This window comes from Dendrobium catenatum, unplaced genomic scaffold (genome assembly GCF_001605985.2).
Source record: "Dendrobium catenatum unplaced genomic scaffold, ASM160598v2 fragScaff_scaffold_896, whole genome shotgun sequence".
Lineage (NCBI taxonomy): Eukaryota > Viridiplantae > Streptophyta > Magnoliopsida > Asparagales > Orchidaceae > Dendrobium > Dendrobium catenatum.
The window spans coordinates 270,250-290,123 of NW_021319358.1; the positions used below are offsets into that span (position 1 = coordinate 270,250).

A 19,874-nucleotide genomic window follows, 5' to 3' on the forward strand; every position below is an offset into this window, starting at 1 on the left:
TTGGCAGTTTTTGCTTCTTGTAGTCTTATCTACTAAGAAGGTTTTGTTGTCCCTGGTTTATTCGAGGTGGTTGCTTGTCCAGTCAAGCAGTTTCATGGAGAGTAACATTAAGTAACTAGGTAAAGTCCCTAAATTGTCTCCAATCAGAGATGGGACTGGTTCTGGGCATTTTCTGGTCGACTCGGTTGAGATGTATTTTGTAAGTTAAGTGAGGATGTCAATTGTTTTTAGTAGTAATGTGGGGGCTTGTGAGAGGTTAGCACCCAGGATGGATGGGTTATGTCGGGGAAGGGAGGGGTGCATGGGGGAAGAGAGGAATTTTCCTCTGATGGAAGAATTTAGTTGTATAACAGTATGAGAGATAGTGGTTTTAGTTGATGGAGCTGTAGAAGGAGGGTTGGCCAGAGCTGGTCAAGGCTATTTGGGTGGATGAATCTGGGAGAAGGCCTTGGGAAGGAATGGTGTTGAGGTCTACAAGGTTAAGATTACGCGCCTACGACATGGTTGCTACGGCCACAATTTTTAGGGGCTTCTAGCTGCTACGGGGTTGGTTTGAGGGGCATGTATTGGTGTGTTTGTGAATGCCCAATTATAGACTTTACAGAAGGAGCAAGGTTGAATGGGTTTCCAATCGATTAGAGCACAAGTAAGAGGAAAACCTTTTCATCTACCGTATAAAAATAACATCTGGCGAGCAGGTCATGATGGCTACTTATCTGAACTCCACCCTCGCAAAGTGAGCCTAGTTCCTTGCAGCAGTGAGGGCGTTCCACGGCCAAAGGAATCCCGACACAGCTTGCAATTTTGGATATGCTCTATGGGTATCCAGCAAGAAAGAGAAGTTTGGATCTTTATCCTAAGACGCAAATAGTTGGAAACTCCTCACGAAACAGGGACAAAGTCTCCGTGCCTCCATTTTTTGGAGGATGAACGATTTGCTGAAGAAGAACCATGGTCCGGCCCGACCATTGCCATAGTCGTAGTCTCTTTTGTGTTGAATTTCAAAAGGAAAACCATCATCAAGGTTAACAGAGAGAGGGATCCTTTCAAAGTCCAAGCCTTTGATAGGTAGAGAGAAGGGATTCTAAATTTGGTTCTGCGCCCGATGGAATATCCGACTAGGGTAGTTCCCATTTGGTAGAGCCAACAGTTGAATTGAGCAGAGTGAAGTGGCATGGCATTTGTGGTCCGAAAGTGAGAAAATAGAAAGGAAGTAAACTCAATTCGGACATTAAAGGTTGTGAAGCATAAGAAGTACCTTTCCAATCCCTGGGGTTATCAGAGCTGGCCATAGAGGCGCTTAAGGGAAGGAAAGCAGAGGGGGAAAGTGGAGGGGACATCCCTAAGGAGATCCTCCCCGGAGAGAAGAGACCGGGGCGGCAGAAGTGCTCAAGCGGAAAACCTAGCAGAACGTTGAGATATTGTACGATTAAAAGTAAAGAATCATTTATCGGACAAAAATTTATCATTTCATTTATTATTCTTGATTAAAGTAAAAAATACAGAGTAAATGATTATTCTGGGCAAAAAATATTATGTCCCTTAGCTCAAACTTGCGCACATGCCTGCCTAGTCATCCGTTATCCAATTAAATTTTCAAATAATCTGGAACCAGTTGGACCTGGTCAAAAAAAAGCGAGCCACCACTTCAAACAAGTCACAACTTGAAGTCTCATCTCTCCCTACTCCCATTTTTAGAAACAGATGCCAAAGACTCAACAACAAAGCAAAGCCACCAAACAGCTATCAATGGCAGCCTCCGGTGAGCCTTCCGGCATTTGATCTCTCCCGACCTTGACATGACTTCTTGGGTTTGGGCCTCTGATTCAGCACGTGGCAAGCCCAACCTGCACTTGGGATGCCTACACGAGCAAGACGATCTTTAGACGGTTTATGAGAAGAGAATGTTCTTCCCAAGTCCATGGTTCCGGCTATTATTGTCAATGGTAGGGCCAGTCGGTCCGTGGTCATTAAAGTCTTTCAAACGGGGACAGAACAGTCAGTTGCCGCCGCGAGATAGGCTATGTATTAGCAAGAAGTGGTTGGCGGAAAGGGGGTGCGACATGCGGCGTAAGATTGCGACGAGGCGGCGATCGTCGAAATAAAGGGTTGGGAGGAATTGGGGCTTTGGTAGAGAAGGGAATTAAGGCTCTCAAAGGTTTGAGAAGCGTTAGGATTTCAAAGAGAGAAGGAGTTGTTGAGAAACTATTAGCTGGAATAAAGGAGGCAAAACGAGGAATAATGGTTATGTATAGTTTCAATAAGGGGAGACAGTTTCCTCATTGAATGAGTTCTTACTATTTAGCAGGAACTTAGAGCCTGTTTTCATGTGGTTTTCTATCTGTTTGTCTCAGGTTTGTATATGCTTGTGTGTCAGAAAATTGAATAATTGAACAATTTTTTTTATTTTTCTTCTTCTTTAATTGATTGCTAATCTGTTTGTTGATTTATATGATATTATATAATTTAGTTTTATTCATGATTCTTTCTGAGATAGAGCTTGCCACGATTTAGACAAGATAAATTGGTATATGAAAACACAGTATTCTCCGGTTAGTTTGACCGTTGTGTGAATGGTTTTATTCATTGCTCTTAAAACAATTTTCGTTAAAAAAAAACATGAACTTAAATTTTTGACTACAAAGCTGCTTTTAGAAATCAGTAGGAAGCTGTCCCAAACAAAGCTTAAATAAAGTTGAGCCAAAAAAGAAAATACGAAGGTAAACTCTTCGAGCTCTGGAATGTTAGAAAAACGAGAGAACATTGAATTAGAATGTTCAAATAATGAGCTCATCAGCCTAAAACTGCAACAGTTAAGCTTCTCAATAAAACTCTCCTGCCAAAATAGAATTACAGTCTTCTTTAATCGGAAACAAAATAAAAAGAGAAGAAGAGGAAGAAGAATGAAAGACAAGAGCAGAACTCCACAAAAAAATTAGGAAAGACTTTCTCCATACTCCTGAATTGTACTCTATAATAGCCTGGTCAGGGATCTAGATTAACCGTAACAAAAAAACACTTATTCCCAGGTTGCAAAATATCTCCCCTTCAAACCTTCCAACAAAAGCCAAAAGGAGGGGCTCATAATGATATGAATCTCTCATTTGATTGTCGAAAAGCAACTGCTTGTTAACCACACTTATGACTACAAAATGCCGTTTCCTCCCTTAAACAATCAACATTTCTCAATTAAATCAACCAAAAAAAAGAACAAACAAAAACTGTATCAAAAGAAGCAACAAACAATACTTTGAAGTTTTTTTTTTTCCTAACATTCACGTCAACAAAATGGTTTCTTTCCTCTGACAGACTTAGTTTAAAGCATTAAAAAAGAAGCAACAAACAAAATTTAAATGTGAATTACATATTCAGTTTAGGACATTAACAAAAAAGCAATTATAAAACACTTGAATGTGAATCTTCAAAATTCATGTCAACAAAATGATTTATTTAACCTGAAGTGAACTATAGAGAAGTTGGGAAAATAATGATCCAAAAGAAAGCCAACCACAAATTGTAAATAGCTTTCATTTTCCTATCATACTATTACTTATGATGCTATCACTGATTTCAGATTTGAGATAAACAGCCATCTTAAATCATCACTTCAGATAAGGACCTAACCCGTTAGCATGTTGGGCCATGATTAATACAATAGAGTCCATTCATTTAACTAAAATGGGCAATTTTGTCTACCACCAATTCAGATGCTAGTATAAATAGTAGAACCTTCATAATCTTGTTATAATTAGGTCTTATCATGAATAAAAAGTATGATTCAGAATATGAATAACTCAAGAGAAGATCAGTAAATTTTCCAGATTAACAGTCAATTTGTTTTCAATGTAATTGTCTGGAAGTGATTGGAGCTGAGATCTAAAAGTAAATTTAAAGCGATGTTTGTTTTTGCTTGCAGTCACTTATTTGGGAAGAAGCATGAATTATGGGAGATGAGGATATGGATATAACATGACACAAACATTATGATACAATATATTTTATAATTTATTTATATGAAGTTCAAGAATTTACAAGTTAAACAACATATTTCAAAAAATATAGAAGTTAAAAAAAATTTATATACAAAAATAATTTTTTTTTTTCATTTCCATCACTCAAATTCCTAGCATCTTGAATTAAGCTTCCCATATGACATGTTTAAAATATGTAAATAGTTTTTCTTTCTAATTATTGTAATACATGAAATATATGTATTGCTAAAATAAACCTCTAAGTAAAAAAGCTTAATTATCATTTTGAATCCTATACATCAATATTTATTTTAATAGACTTTTTTATTCACAATTGTTAGACATGCTTGTCATGATTATTTATTATGCTGGCATCGACTATCTAACGCAACCCTCCACGTTTCAAGTCATTAAGTACATGGATGCCGGAGTCGTTACTTGTGTTCGAACACAAGGTTGTTTGACTAAGCATTTCCTAATTCAACTGGATTACATCAAGGATCAGCTTTAAGCCCATATCTTTTTGGTTTAGTCATGAATGTTCCTACTAGACAATTGTAAGAGGATTTACCCTGGTGTATGTTTTTTGGTGATGATATTCTTCTTATTGATAAGACTAGAGAGAGTTGAAGAAAACTTGCCTTATGGAGGTTAATCTTAAAGTCTAAAAATTTTCATTTGAGTGGATCTAAAATCGAATATGTGGAGTGTAATTTTAGTAGCATGATAGGAAATACTTGAAGAACTCAAGTAAACACTAACAAGATTGACGAAAACAACATAAAATTCCACAAATCCAATGGAAAGCAAACAAAACAATAGCTTTTATTATATAAATCAAACAAATGGAAAAGAAATTGCAAGATACAATTGATCCTCTATTCAAGAGGAGGATCCTTCTCTCCCAATCTCTAGACGCCGCTAGAGCCCAAGACACCAAAACTCTAAGAACAAGAACAACCCCAAATAATTTGCATGACCCTAACCCTAATCCTCCTTCCCTATTTAAAGCAATTGAACCCACCTCCTTAGCCCTAGCCCCCCACCCCTCCTTCCTATTTGATTTGGCTAGTGGGTCCCACCTTCCTTGGGTGACAAATCCAATGTGGTAGATTGCTTGGTCTACCTCCTATAGCATTGGACCGGTCCATGTTGGACTGGCCTAACAATACCCCATTCCAAAAAAATCACCTTGTCCTCAAGGTGAAAGGAGGAAAATTGATACTTCATCCTCTCATAAGGTTCTCACGTAGCGTCATAGTCCGGTAGGCTCTTCTATTTGATTAAGATTTTCTTAGCTCCATCTTCTTTCTAATGAACCCCTCATCAACTCTAAGGATTCTAAAGTTACCTCTAAAGCCTTTGTCAGGTTGGTAACTCCGAACTTGCTGCATGAGCTCCAATTGCCCTCCTTAACTGGGATATATGGAATACCGGATGTATAGTTGTTGTTGGTGGTAGTTTTAGCAGATACAACATAGCTCCAGTCCTCTCTACTACCTCATATGGCCAAAAGTATCTTGCGGCTAGCTTCTCGTTTCTCTTGTTGGCAACTGTTTTCTACCTGAAAGGTCGAAGTTTCAAGAACATCCTCTCCCTTACCTCAAACTGGATGTTCTTCCTATGCCAATATGCTTGTTTCTTCATAATTTGTTGAACTCTCATCAGATGCCTCTTCAATTTTCCCAGCACTTTGTCCCTCTCCCCAGTGTACTCCACTGAAGAAACTGTGGTGCTACTTTATCCAAAATGCACAATTTGAGGTGGATCCCTTCCTTATAACACTTTGAATAGGGTCATCTGAAAAGCATAATGATAAGAAATGTTGTACCAGTACTCTGCCCATGCCAACCACTTGGCCCACAACTTGGGTGTCTCCGACACAAAGCATCGTAGGTAGGTTTCCAAGCTCCTGTTAACCATCTTTGTCTGACCATCTGTCTGTGGGTGGTAGGCGGTGTTCCTCTTCAGTACTGTCCCCTGTAATCTGAATAACTCCATTCAGAAATGGCTAAGGAGCACCTTATCCATGTCAGATACTATAGACTCAGGTACTCCATGCAGTCTAACCACCTCTATGATAAAAATTGATGCTACTATCACAGCTGTGTAGGGATGTCGTAGGGAATGAAATGAGCATACTTTCTCAGTCTATCTACTACCACCAAGATCACTGTGAACCATTCTGATTTAAGTAATCCATCTATGAAGTCTGTAAATACCTATTCCCACACCCGACATGACAAAGCTAGTGTCTGTAATAATCCTTCTGGAGACATGTCCATGTACTTATTCTTCTGATAGATCTCACATCGGGCTAACATTTCCTCCACATCCTTGTGCATCACCTTCCAGTACAATTTTGATGCTAGTTTCCTATACGTCTTCTGTACCCTTGAATGACCCCCGACCACGCTCCCATGGAACTCTTGAAGCAAATGTGGAATGTGGACTGATGTCTTAGGCATCACAAACGTTCCCTGGTACAGAAGCCTCTCCCCTTCCAACCAATACCTGTGTGGCTACTCCCCTCCTTCAGTAAATCAGCCCTAATCATCCCCAACTCCTCATCCTGGGCACTCTCTTCCTTAATGGCCTCCCAATCCAACATAAGTGGGATTGACATTGATATTGCTTGTACCTCCCCCATATATCTTAACAGGGCATTTGCCGCCTTGTTCTCCACTTTTGGCTTGTACTAGATTTCAAAATCATATCCCAGTAGTTTGGATAGCCACCTCTGATGCTCCTTCGTCACCATCCGTTGCTCCAATAAGTAGGGCTGCCACTTTTGGATGGCTAATACAATGACCATCAACTCGCTATCATAAACTAATTTAAGCCTAGCCTTAATTATCAACATCTGGCTGAAATAGGCAATGGGACGATAATTCTGCAAGAGCACTTGCCCCAATCCATATCCTGAGGCATCTGTCTCCACTATGAAGACCTGAGTGAAGTCTGGTAGGGCCAAACCTGGTACAGCAGTCATGGCCTTCTTCAAGCTGTCAAAAGCTATTGTATCCGTGTGACGCCCCAAGATCTAACTTGGAAAGAATTATTCAGTCAATCCTTTAAATCAATATTCTACCAGAGCTATCTATAGTCATTAATCAGTGAAAAATAGTCTAACAAAAATCTACAATTCAAAACATCATGTAAATATTTCTATTCATTCTCAAAAGTACATTTACAATACTCAGGATCTATACATCAATCACAAGTAATCTATCCTGTCCTGAGTACAAAAAGAATCACTATAACAAAAGGGCAAAAACCTGAAGATTCCTGATCAACCTCAATCTCCTGCTCCCTTACCCTGACCTGAAAATATTAACCACATATAATTAGCTTCAAAAAGCCCAACACGTCACCAAATACCTACAACTGAAATCAAAGCACGGTACGGAAGCAATATGCATGTCAATCAGTCATATCATAGCAGTCACTTACACATGATTATTGAGTCAATGCAGAATCATAAATCTTGCAGAAACAGTAATCAGTACAATAACAGAAATCAATACAGGAACATGTGAAGCTATCACTATCAGTGGAAGAATCAATAAACGGTATAAAAGTTCGTAAAGCCCAATGAATCAATACATGCGTCGAATCTCTACAGTAGTCGTATCAATAACGCCAGTCAATTCAGTATAGTAGACAAATCGTCATATCTAAAATTTCAGTTAAATCGTTAAAGAAATATTTGTATCGGTAATATCAATCAAATCAGTCAATAACATCAATCGTATAAAACGAATTCATTGGTTCAATAATATCAGTCAGTATAAAACGTCAAATTAATACTATCGTTAATGACTGTTGAAATCAAATGAATGAAATAAAATCATAACATCGTTTGAAACAGTTGGAATCAATCAAGGTCGTAAAATCATATCAAGATGTACACTTGCAATTCAGTTATTCAGTATCACGTGTTCAGTGAATCACATGCAATCTAATAATTTATATCACGTATTCAGTGAATCACATGTTACTTACACAGTATATCACGTGCATAATGTCGGTACAGTGAATCAGTAGTATCAGTGTATCAGTATCAGTAACAATCTAGTAGCATGAACAGTAATGCTATAACAGTAAAATCATGTATTAACAATAAATCCGTACAGTAACAATAAATCCGTACAATAACGATAAGAACAATGATTAAACACATGTATTTTAGTAATCAGTAAATCATACTCACAACATACTCAAAAAGTAAAAGCCATGGCTATTACGGTGCTTTTCAGTCTTGTATCATGTATCTTATTCGTTGGCTTAGTAAAAAGAGTCGTCACTCTTTGCCCGTCGGTACAGTAATCATCTCCTTATAACTCCCTTCAGTAATCACATGATCAGTAGAGGATAACACCAAACCATATTTAAAGGAAAGCTCATCGGCCCACCATCCTGTACAGGTCAATCAGTCTCCAACCAATGGTTCAACCAGTATTTACTTGTCTTTCACACACATAGTAGTATCACAATAATATCATAATAATTTCAATCATATAACCACATTCATCATTATCATCAACGCATTGCAACCAATAAACATGATTTGGCTCAATTTAGAAAATCCCTTAAAATATCGTATAGTTGACATAAGTCGTTGTAAAATGCACAGTTTCAGAAAATTATCAAATTACTAGAAATCGCGTAAAACAACGTTTCAAAACTTTACTTGTACCGAATCAATATTTTTCAACATCCGGATAATTTCTATTCGATAAAAATCCCACAGAATTCAAAATATTCGGTGAAAACTTTCCAGAAAAATCATGCAAAATCATCATTTCCATAACATACCAAAAGTTACACGGTAAAAGTTTCGTCGATACAAAGATATGCACGTTTTTCGATAACGAAAACATAAAACTGGGCAGAAAAAAACCAAAACTCAAAATCTTTGAAATCATAAATAGGATTCGGATTTCTTACTGCGAGGCAAACAAATCTTCCAACAACAGCGACAGACGAAAAGCGCTCCGCGGCCTCCGAAATCAAGCCTTCCTCTTCTCTTTCCTTCTCTTTCTCTCTCCAGCTTTTTCTCTTTTTTTAAAACTGATCCAAAATATCTCAAATCCGATACTTATCAAACAAGATCGTCTCGGATCGTCCCGGATGATTTCCATTAGTCCCGGGATGATTTGCCCTCTAGACAAATCTCGTCCAGACGAAATATATTTGTCCCTGGACGACTTGCTCTCTGAACAAATTTCGTCCCGACGGTTTGTCCGGGCTCGTACAGGTTCGTCCAGACGAACCATACAGATTCTTCACAATTTTATTCAGTTCGTCCCGTACTAAAGTCAATTTGTACGGACTAACTGCACTCAAAAATATGAACTTCGGAGGGGTTTTACAATCCGCCTCCCCCCATAGGAACCCATCCTTCTTCAACTATTCTGTTAGTGGCCATCCGATGGTGCTGTACCCCTTCAAGAACCTCCTATAGTATCATGTCAGTCCTAGGAATCTCCTTAACTCCTTGAGATTCTTAGGCACTGGCCACCTCAATGTCGCCTCAATATTTACTTGGTCTGCTGCCACCCCTTAGATACAATATGCCCCAAGTACTCCACATTGGTCTGGGAAAAGAAACACTTCTTCATGTTGGCCCTCAGTTGGTGCTCCTGTAATACTTCTAACACCCTCCTTAAGTGCTCCTAGTACTCTTCCTCTGGCTTGTTGTAAACCAGGATATCATCAAAAAACACCATTACAAATTTCATGAGATGACGTCTAAAGACCTTGTTCATGAGGGATTGAAAAGTGGCCGGGGCGTTAATGAGGCTAAAAGGCATCATTAAAAATTTATAATGCCCTTCATGAGTTTTGAAAGACGTCTTGGGTACATCCTCCTTCTTCATCCTGATCTGATGGTATCCAGACTTCAAATTTATTTTGGTGAAGATATCTTCCCCACTCAACTCATCCAACAGCTCATCTATCACTGGTATAGGGAAATTGTCTGGCATGGTCTCCTTATTTAATGCTCTGTAGTCCACGCAAAACCTTCAGTTTTCATCTTTTTTCTTCACCAATAATACTGGGCTAAGAAAAAGACTAACATTGGGCTTGATAATTCTTGCCTCCAGCATTTCTACAATAGACTTCTCAATTTCATCCTTCTGAAATTAAGGATAATGGTAGGCCTGATGCTGATGGGTGATACACCTTCCCTTAACATGATAGCATACTCATGCTCCTTTGGAGGTGGCAATCCCTGAGGTGGCTGAAAAACCTCATGGAATTGCTGGATCAATGGCTGTACTAAGAGGGGTATGTCTTATCCCTCCTCCAATCTAACTCCCTCCAGTCTATGTAGCTCCACCAAAAAGCCCTCCCCCACCTCTTGTATACTTCTCACTATGGTTTTGAGAGATACCATAGTTTTGGATAGCCCCGCATCTCCCTTTATCATCACCTTTCTCCCATCCACCATCAGCTCTATTGTGAGTGCTCCACAATTGACTTTGGTATCTCCCAAGGTCTGCAACCACTTCATTCCTAGGATGACATCAGTACTTCCTAACTCTAATAGAAAAAAATCCTCCCTCACCTGATCCCTTAGATGGTCAACACCACTCCTCTACAGATCCTCTGACCTTTCTCCACCTTCTTTATACCTATCATCACCCCATAATATCCTATATCCACCAATTTCACTCCTAATTGATCGACAACCTGAGTGAAAATTGTGGGTAGCCCTACTATCGATTAATATCACCACATCCATGTCCTCTATCTCCCCTTGCACCTTCATGGTATGATTCATAATAAATCCTACCACAGAGTTCAGGGAAACCTCTGCCAGATCTAGATGGATCTTTTCTTCCATCTCTTCCTTTACCTCTCTCTCACCTCCCTTAGTTTCCTCGTCATCATAGATGATGAGAACCCGAAGAATTCGGTCCCTATACCTAGGAGTATACTTCTCATCACACCTGAAATATAACCCCTTTTAATTCTCCTACATCTCCTTCTTCGTCAGCCTTTTAAAATTTCCTCCACTTCCTCCTATTGGCTTCTCCCTAGTGGTCTCATGAAATCCTCCTACTATCGGACCCTTGGGTTCTAAAAGAGGGGTTGTCATCCTATGAGACCCCCCTGAATTGCTGCTCGTGGCTCGCCTTTCATGATATCTCTGATTTTCCACTAGCTACTTCCATGGCCTTTCCCAAGTCACGAGGCCTCATGACCTTCACTGCGGCTCTGATCTCCGATTTAAGCCCCTTCAGGAAATTCCCTTTCAATGTCGTCTCTGAAAATCGCTCCACTCAACTGGCAAGATGCTCAAACCTCTCCCGGTAGTCTGCCACAGATTCATCCTGCACTAGTGCAAAGAATTGCTCATAGAAATCTCATCCCCTATCAGTTTGGAAACATTCTATTAAAAAAATCTTTGAACTCTTTCCAGCTCCATAGGGGTCTCCTCCAGACTCTCCACTAGTACCATGACAGTGCCTTACCCTCCAAACATAATCATGCTGCTGTCAACTTCTCTCCTCTGTCAAACCATTGACGGCGAAATACCTCCCCATCTTATAGATCCATCCATGTGCGTCCTTCCCTTGAAAATTGGGCATCTTCAGCTTCCTTGCCTTCTGATCTCTCCCGATTCCCCTTATTCCTCCATAGTTTCTCTTTCTCAAGTTCTTGGCCCTCTCCAAGTTTCTCGATCTTCCCTACAACGTTCATACACCAACCCCTCTTCAATTTCCCCCTTTTCTTCTTCAAAATCAGCACCCCTTCTTCCATATTCCCTTTATTTTCTTCCCCAACCAGTACTCATTGATTCATGCCCCTCATACCCATGCCTACCTCCATACCTTCCACCTCTTTCCTCCATGATTTCCACCTCTCATTCCTCTTACAAAAATTAGAATTTGTAGTTCTTCCCAGGGGTCCCTTTGCCTCCGATGCCATAGTTTGAATATGATTTTTCAATAACGTTTTTATCATCACATGAAGATCAAAAACTTTGTCTTCAACGGACAAAACCTTGCCTTCTATGGACAAAACCTTGTCTTCTAGGAGGAGATTCGATCTTCCAACGTGGCTTTTATTTGACTCATCTCCCCTTCAAAGCGTCCCTCCAAAGCATCCACCTACTTGGCCACCATAAAAAATTTTGGGTATTGATTCAAATTTCAGCAAGAAACCGCCTTCCAAACACAAAAACCGTCGCTGAAATTTCAGAAAAACAGCCCACGATGGTCCCAAAATCTGCTATGATGCCAATTTAATAGGAAACACATGAAGATCTCAAGTAAACCCTAACAAGATTGACGAAAACAACAGAAATACTCCACAAATCCAATGAAAAGAAAACAAAATAGTAGTTTTTAATATATAAATCAAACCAATAGAAAAGAAATTGCAGGATACAATTGATCCTCTATTCGAGAGGAGGATCCTTCTCTCCCAATCTCTAGAAGCCGCTAGAGCCCAAGACACCAAAACTCCAAGAACAAGAGCAGCCCCAAATAATTTGCATAACCCTAAACCTAATCCTCCTTCCCTAATTAAAGCAATTGAACCCCTCCTTAGCCCTAGCTGCCCACCCCTCTTTCCTATTTTATTTGGCTAGTGGGCCCCACCTTCATTGGGTGGCAAATCCAATGGGGTGGACTGCTTGGTCTGCCTCCTATAGCATTGGATTGGTCCATGTTGGATCGGCCTAACATAGTAATAGATCTAGTGGGGCATTATGACTTTGGATGATTAGGTCATTACAAAGGATACATGTTTTAGATATCAGGACTATTGTTCAAAGTGATGGTGAAATAGATGGAGATATTATTAGTAGAATTCAAGTTGGATGGTTGAAGTGAAGGAATGCATCAGGCATGTTGCGTGATAGAAAAGTACCCCTCCAACTTTAGGGAAAATTCAATAAGATGGTGGTGAGATATGCAATGCTTTATGGTGCAGAATGTTGGCCATTAAAAAAGAAGCATAAAAAAATAAGTTAAGTCTTGTAGAGATGAGAATGCTTAGGAGGATGAGTGGCTTTACTCTTTTAACATTATATTACTGAATTACTACTTTCAAAATAAAAATAAATAAATAAAGATGACTAAAGTTTTCATAATTGAAACTCACTTACTACCTTAGAGAATTTAAGATTCAAATGTAAGAACTCAAAATTTTCACTTTCCGCTAAACAAGCAATGAAACTGAATTCTAGAACTCAGTTTCAATCAGTTCCAAGCAATTAAACGGAAACAAATTAGCGCTTGGAGGCAATGGTTGCCAATAAAACTAGAGTTGTAAAACTATGTAGCGCAAATCAGAAATCAAAAGCAAAGAGTCTGATCTATTAAAATTTCAAGCTTTCTTGAAAAAACAAGAAAGAGGCAAACCTGTACATGAAGACATCCTTTCCTTGCCCAAGTTTCTTTCTGCAAGCATTGCAAAAAGCCAAGAAATCATCAGAAGGATAACTACTTTCCCCATCTGTGGAGAACCTGATCTCCTTCCTCAGAGAATTGTAACCATTGCCAGAGTTCTCCATGATGCAAGTATAAAAAATGTGAGTAATCCTAGGGTTTGGTCCATGAGAAATCACGCGAGTATAATCCTCAGATTGTTCCATCTCGCTTGTAGATTAAACATAAGATTGGTGGCGGCGGACCGCGACTCTGGCATAGAACACACCCCGAGAACTGCCGAAGCATCTTGAAGGAGATAGTAATGGTGCCATTAGCTATTTGAGAATTCTTGTTTTTGACACCAAACTCAATTACAGGTGAGGGGACTCAAAAAAAGTCATTTTGGCTGGTAGAAGGTAACTGACCCCTTGAGCTGCGATCCAAACAACAACATTCTACCCTCCAAATTTGAAGATTTCTTATCAGTTTTCTCATTTCTGAGAGCATCAAAAATTCCAAGCCCAACAGTTTTTTATTCACTAAACATCCATGGATGATGGTTTTTTTTCTGAAAAAATTGCCTGAATGAGCTCTTTGCTTTCATATTAGAGATGAAATGGTGCACTGTTGCAGAGAAAGATTATTGCTTCTAGAATGGAGGTTGGCTCATTGCAGAAGTCTCAGTGCAAAGAAACCCACAAAGAACTCAGGGATGGAATAAGAGAAAGAACTGCTGTTCTACTTATAAATGGGAGCATAAAGTGAACATATGATCAAACATTAAACCTTCCTTACTGTTATTGTTCTCTTCTTCAGCATCATAGCAACTCTTAGACTTGATCACTACATGGAAAGATAGAGAACTATAAATCAAAGTCTACTCAGGTCAGTTTCAGTGGTTTCGGATGTTTAATTTTGAGGATTAAAACTCTAAAGTTTCAAATAAAACTCGGATTTTTAGTTCGAAGCTGGACAAATATTAAAAAATAGGTAGATAAAAAAATTTAAATATTATAAATGGACATTAAAATAAAAATTTAACTAGGAAAGTCCCTGTTAATATGCGATTGTTGCTAAGTATGCAAGCAAGTGCCAAGATGTGTTAATTTTTTTAATAAATCCTAAGGACAAAAATTTAAATAAAATTATATAAACTAAAATAAGTAGTTATAAATACTAAGGTTTTCAAAATCGGACTAGACTGGCCAGTTAGATTGATTCAACCGTGAACCGGTCATAAGGCCGGTCCGATCCACTCCACTCCAAAAATCACTTCTAAATCAAACCGGACCGAACCGTCGGTTCATCTGGTCAACCAACGAACTGGTCCCAGGTCCTTTGAACCGGCTGGTTCAATTACCAAATTATTTAAATAAATAAATTTATTATATTAAATATTTTTTAATTAGCAATGAAAAATTTATTATATATATATATGTGCCCAATACACCATGAAACATCTTCACATGTGAGTTTTTAACACAGGCTATGATGCATAGACATAGACATAACATCACGAATACGACACGACATGATGAACATGTGATACATCAATTATTGAAAATATGTGACACAAACATCAAGTTAGACACGGTATTATGATTTTTATATTTTTAAAAATTATAGCATAAAAATTGATAAAGTATACTATGAAATTAATTTAGAATAATAAATCATTTAACTAAAATTTGTGATTTAAGATATTGATATTAGGATGTCGACAGTTGGCATTGATGTTATGTATCAAACATCGAAAGAGCGAGATAGAAATGTTGTTGGGAGTCAGGCATCAATAATATGCAGTATCAGTGTCGATGCCAAGAGGGCGTCTGTCGTCAATGTTGAGAGGGTACTGATCCTCGATGTTAAGAGACATAGACAAAGATTAACTATCAAGTTGTGGGTGTTAAGATGACTAGACTCCAGCCATCAATATCAAGACAATGCAGACTTTGATATTTGATATGGGTTTTGAAAATGTCGATGTTATAACGACGTCAAACATAGATGTTGAGATGACATCATAAATTGTTCTTAAACCAAAGTCATGACCACCAAAGCAGTGGCGGATCCAGCTTCTTTTTTTCAGGTGGGCAAAAATATTTTTTTTTTGGTGGGGATGGCAAAGAGCTTAAGATTTATGAAAATGAGGCAAAAAAAATTTTTTGAAGAGGGGGCACAATACCGCAAAAATATCCAAATATTCCAAATAATCCCTCTAAAAATAAAAAAAAAAATTTTGAGGGGGGGCATTTGACCCCCTCAAGTCAATGGGGGGCCGCCCAATGTTTGTACCAAAGAGAAACGAAAAAATGAAAATATTCGATGAATGAGATACTTAGTGCTGACTATTGATTTGGTCTTGTGGATATGAAATAAGAAATTTAGTTTATATTTTAAATAAATAAAATTTTTAAATACAAAATAAATTATATTTTTTAAGAAAATTTAAAAAAATATTTAAGACAAGCATGTCATAATTATTTTAATATTTTATTAATCAGACACGTTTTCAGTATGTCTACACATGTCAGAGGCGTGTCGGACAAGTGTCGTGTCAAATAAGTGTCAGACACTTTACGCCTCTTTGAGAAGTGTCAGGTGCATTACACGAAAACTCAAAATATAAAACAATAGCAAGAAAGAGCTTCCATGTGATACTGGGACCTAAGAGATGAGTTGAGGTTTATGAAACTTACAAGTCGCAACATATTATAAGTGTCCATAAAAATTCATTTCTAAATCGATCTTTTTAATTAATTATTTATAATATGAATGATAGTTTTTTTTAGTTATTAATAATTAATTTATACCACTAACAAAATAAGTTTATCTATTTCATAATGAAAATAATATTACATAAATAATTTTTAGATATAAATTTATAAAATAAATTTGATATATAACATATAGATCTAAAATATATTTAAATGTACATATAACATAAATTAATAATAATCTATATTAAATTGATAAATTTCTATTTGAATTAAATTTATATTAAATATGAATCAAATTATAAATTAAATGTGTTTAAATTTAAAACTATAGAAACTATTATTTATTTATAATTAGTTTTTTTATTTTAGTTACAAATTTAAATTATTGCATGATTATTATGCCATTATTATTTAATTTAAATAACTTTAATATTTATTACCTCATCTGATTTAACCCCGGGCAAATCAAATTTGTCCCCTAAAGCTCATAAATTTTAAATGAAATATTGATGAAAATTTTGAATAGTCAACAAAGTTCTAGTAATATTTTATAGTTTATACCCACGAAATCAATAGGCAACAATTAGATAATTCTATTTTTATACCTTTAGCACATATTTTGAAATATTGAAAGATAAAAAGTAACCAAAACCAAACCCTAATATAAATTCAAAAAATAGGAAACTAAGGGGATATTTGGTTACAAGTGTGATCTAGTAAATCCTAAAAAAATTGAAAATTCTAAATATGAAGAGGATTAAAACCTAAATATTATTGGGCATATCAATTGCTAAATCTTGTTAAATCCTAATAAATTATTTGGCAATTTATTTATTTGTGAGAAGAGAAATCCTTAAATCTATAAAATGATGTAAATAGAGGAGTTTAACAAATCTATAAAATGATTCAAACAACACCGGAACTGAAATAGGATTTATCAAAAAAGTAGACTATAAAATTCCAAAAATTCTGTTTGACATAATTTAAATCTCGCTATAATCCTGCCTAAAAAGGGATACCAAACGGCCCCAAAAGTTCTGTGATAGAGTCCTTAACCAAGCTTTTTTAACCTTGCAATAAACTGATCGTCCATTAGTGAACAAAAGTTCGCAAAAATATAAAGGTAAACAAAGGGTTATCCATTCCACTTTTCTCAGAGACAAATCGCCAAATACTTGAGCTACAAAGAACAAACAAGCTGAAGAACTTAATGCAGCTAGAAATAACAAGTGTTGAATAAATATCTTAATAAAACTCACAAGATAGAGCTCACATGTTCTGATTCAATAAATCCTGAACAGTATCCACAATCAAACGACAAGATAGTAATAAGCATATAAAACAACCCTAAAATTACCAAATTTACCTTCTATGCACTCTCCACCATCGTCTTCTGCACAAAACCAGTGAAAAAAATTCAGCTAATACGGATATCTCTATCCTAAAAAAGAAGCTAAAAAGAACAAAAGTTCCATTTTTTTCTTACCAGCAGCTCACCTCCCGCAACAACTTCGTCTAGCAATCGAAGAAGAATAGAAAATCTAACCAAAGAACAAAGAAATTAAATAATTACGAAGAATTTCAGAACCCAAAGGATCTTAGAACCAATAAAAATCGGTTGTTTAGTTTGCTTCTCAATCGATTCCATCGAGAATAGAATGGGGGTTTGTTTGAGCTGGAAGTTCGGAGCAACTATTCAAGTGGGAAAATCCAATAAATTGTGGGAGTGGACAGCTGGATATTCAATTAGATTTAATTTTTATTTTATTTATTTAATATGTTTGTGGAATTTTAAGCTAAGCACAACAAATGTGTAATCAAAGCGCAAATAAAGTGCAAGTAAAACGCATTCAAAGCGCAGTAAAAAAAAGTGTAACAAAAGAACAATCAAAGCGCAATTGAAGTGCAACAAAAGCACATGTAAAGCGCAATTAAAAATAGTCAAAGTGCAACTAAAGCACAGGTAAACTGAACAAAAAGTGCAATCAAAATGTACTCCACGTGTCAAATTTTAAGTGAATGTCCGGAGCTATCTCTACATCCAGTGTCTGCAACTAATAATTTTTCTAATCAAGTGAGCGGGGATTTGAAGAAGGACAATTTACATAACTCTCTATATTAATATCATTTATTATTGAAATGACGTTTAACATGTAATTGGTCATAAATTAGAACTTTGTAGCATCTCCAAAAGAGTTTTATCATGTGCAGATCTTAGACTTCTGGTTTTTTAGGTTAGTAAATTGCTGGGGGGAGCTCATTTTATAAATTAAGTTTATAGCTTAATCTTATTATTTTAAATTTATTTACTTAAATAAATCAGTTTTTTAATCCAAATAAGAAAACCAATTTTGTGTGTGTGGGTGTGTTTTTTTTTTTATTTTTATTTTTATATTTGCTTTAACAAGATTAAGAAAAAGAGATTATGGTAATTATGAAATGCTCTTAGTGCGATTAGGTGCATATCCTCACATGTGTATAGGTGAAGGATTTATCATGATAAGCATGAAAATTTAGATAATATTGATACATTAACAAAAATTGTCTTGATCGAGTATGAATCTTGAGGAATACTTAAGCTCACAACTTGCAAAATAAATTTGAGACCATCCAAACTCAAATTTTAACAAATATATAACCAAATTGAACATCTCAATGAGATGAACCGAGTGACCAAAATCAGTCTAATCCGAGCCGAAATTAGTTTAAAACAAGGGACAAAAAATATATTTGGAAGATTCAAAACATTAATTGAATGATCACCAAATATGACATGATTATAATCAATGAGATGAAGCCAATGAGCCCAAGATCTCTCAACTCCCAACATCATTAAGGCACTTAAATGTTGAACGAATACTCTACTATCAAGGGAATCACTATGGCCCGTTCAATGGAGCACTCTCAACCTGCCCGGAATCTTCTCCATATTTATAGAGCATGCCACTATCAAAATCTATAAATAGACCACCACTCTCTTCATGAGGGAGACTTTTTTGGTTAGAGATTGGAAAGACCTTTGCGGCTTTATGGATCCTAGAGCTTTACCCAAGCACCACTACTAGTAAACTTTAGTCGACCACCGTAGGGCCAACGCTTGTCCATTGACAACAACCGAACCTCCGCCCAGCCACCTATCGTGGTTGGACCTCCATCGACTGCCTTTGACTCACCACTCTGGCCACCATTGCCTACCACTATGGTCACTTTTGACCACCATCACCTGCCGACTGTAGTCCCACCGACTACTATGGCCCACCGACTATGGTCCCACCGATCACCATACCCCATAGACAACAAACCCTCCAACCACAATCGCTGGTTGACTACGATCCATCCAATGTCTATCGCCTGCCAACTATGGTCCCACCCACCACTATCACATGTCAACTATGGTTCCACTGACCACCGTTTCCCTCCTACTAAGGTCTATGCAACCACCATCTCCTACTAACTATGGTTCCTATAACCTTTATCGCTCACCAACTATGGTTTCTCCAACTCCCATCACCCATCGACTACGACCCCTCAACCAACTTGCCTATCATTTGCTCTCACTGCGACCTCCTTTGCCCATCGGCTATGGTCCCTCATACCATCTTCATCCATTGACCATGGTCCCTATAACCTCCATCACCGATCATCTACGGTCCCTCAAACATTCTTCCCACACCGAGAACAACCCCACCGACCACCATCACCCATACTTTACATTATATTTGACTACCATCGCCCACTGAATACTACCACTCTAACCATATTCACCCCCTCTATGAAGGTCCATTTGAACACCA

At 37.4% G+C, this 19,874-nt stretch overlaps 1 protein-coding gene across 9 annotated transcripts in view; it reads right to left on the bottom strand.

Moving 5' to 3' along the window:
- LOC110102870 (FCS-Like Zinc finger 11-like) overlaps positions 1–17,806 on the bottom strand; it is a 28,531-nt gene extending 10,725 nt beyond the window's left edge. For 2 of the 9 annotated variants that reach the window (XR_003701591.1, XR_002303889.2), the window contains exons 1-2: positions 17,567–17,806; positions 17,447–17,473 (exon numbers count right to left, since the gene is read on the bottom strand). Coding sequence is in view for 2 of the 9 variants with exons in the window: in XM_028697193.1 (XP_028553026.1) it covers positions 13,352–13,584 (233 nt within the window). In the remaining 7 variants the exon portion in view is untranslated. Of the gene's footprint in view, positions 1–13,351; positions 13,592–14,099; positions 14,224–17,437; positions 17,474–17,566 lie in introns of those variants that run through there. The other 7 variants (XM_028697193.1, XM_028697194.1, XR_003701592.1 and 4 more) reach the window with 6 other exon arrangements.
- Between the last annotated feature and the right edge of the window lie 2,068 nt (positions 17,807–19,874).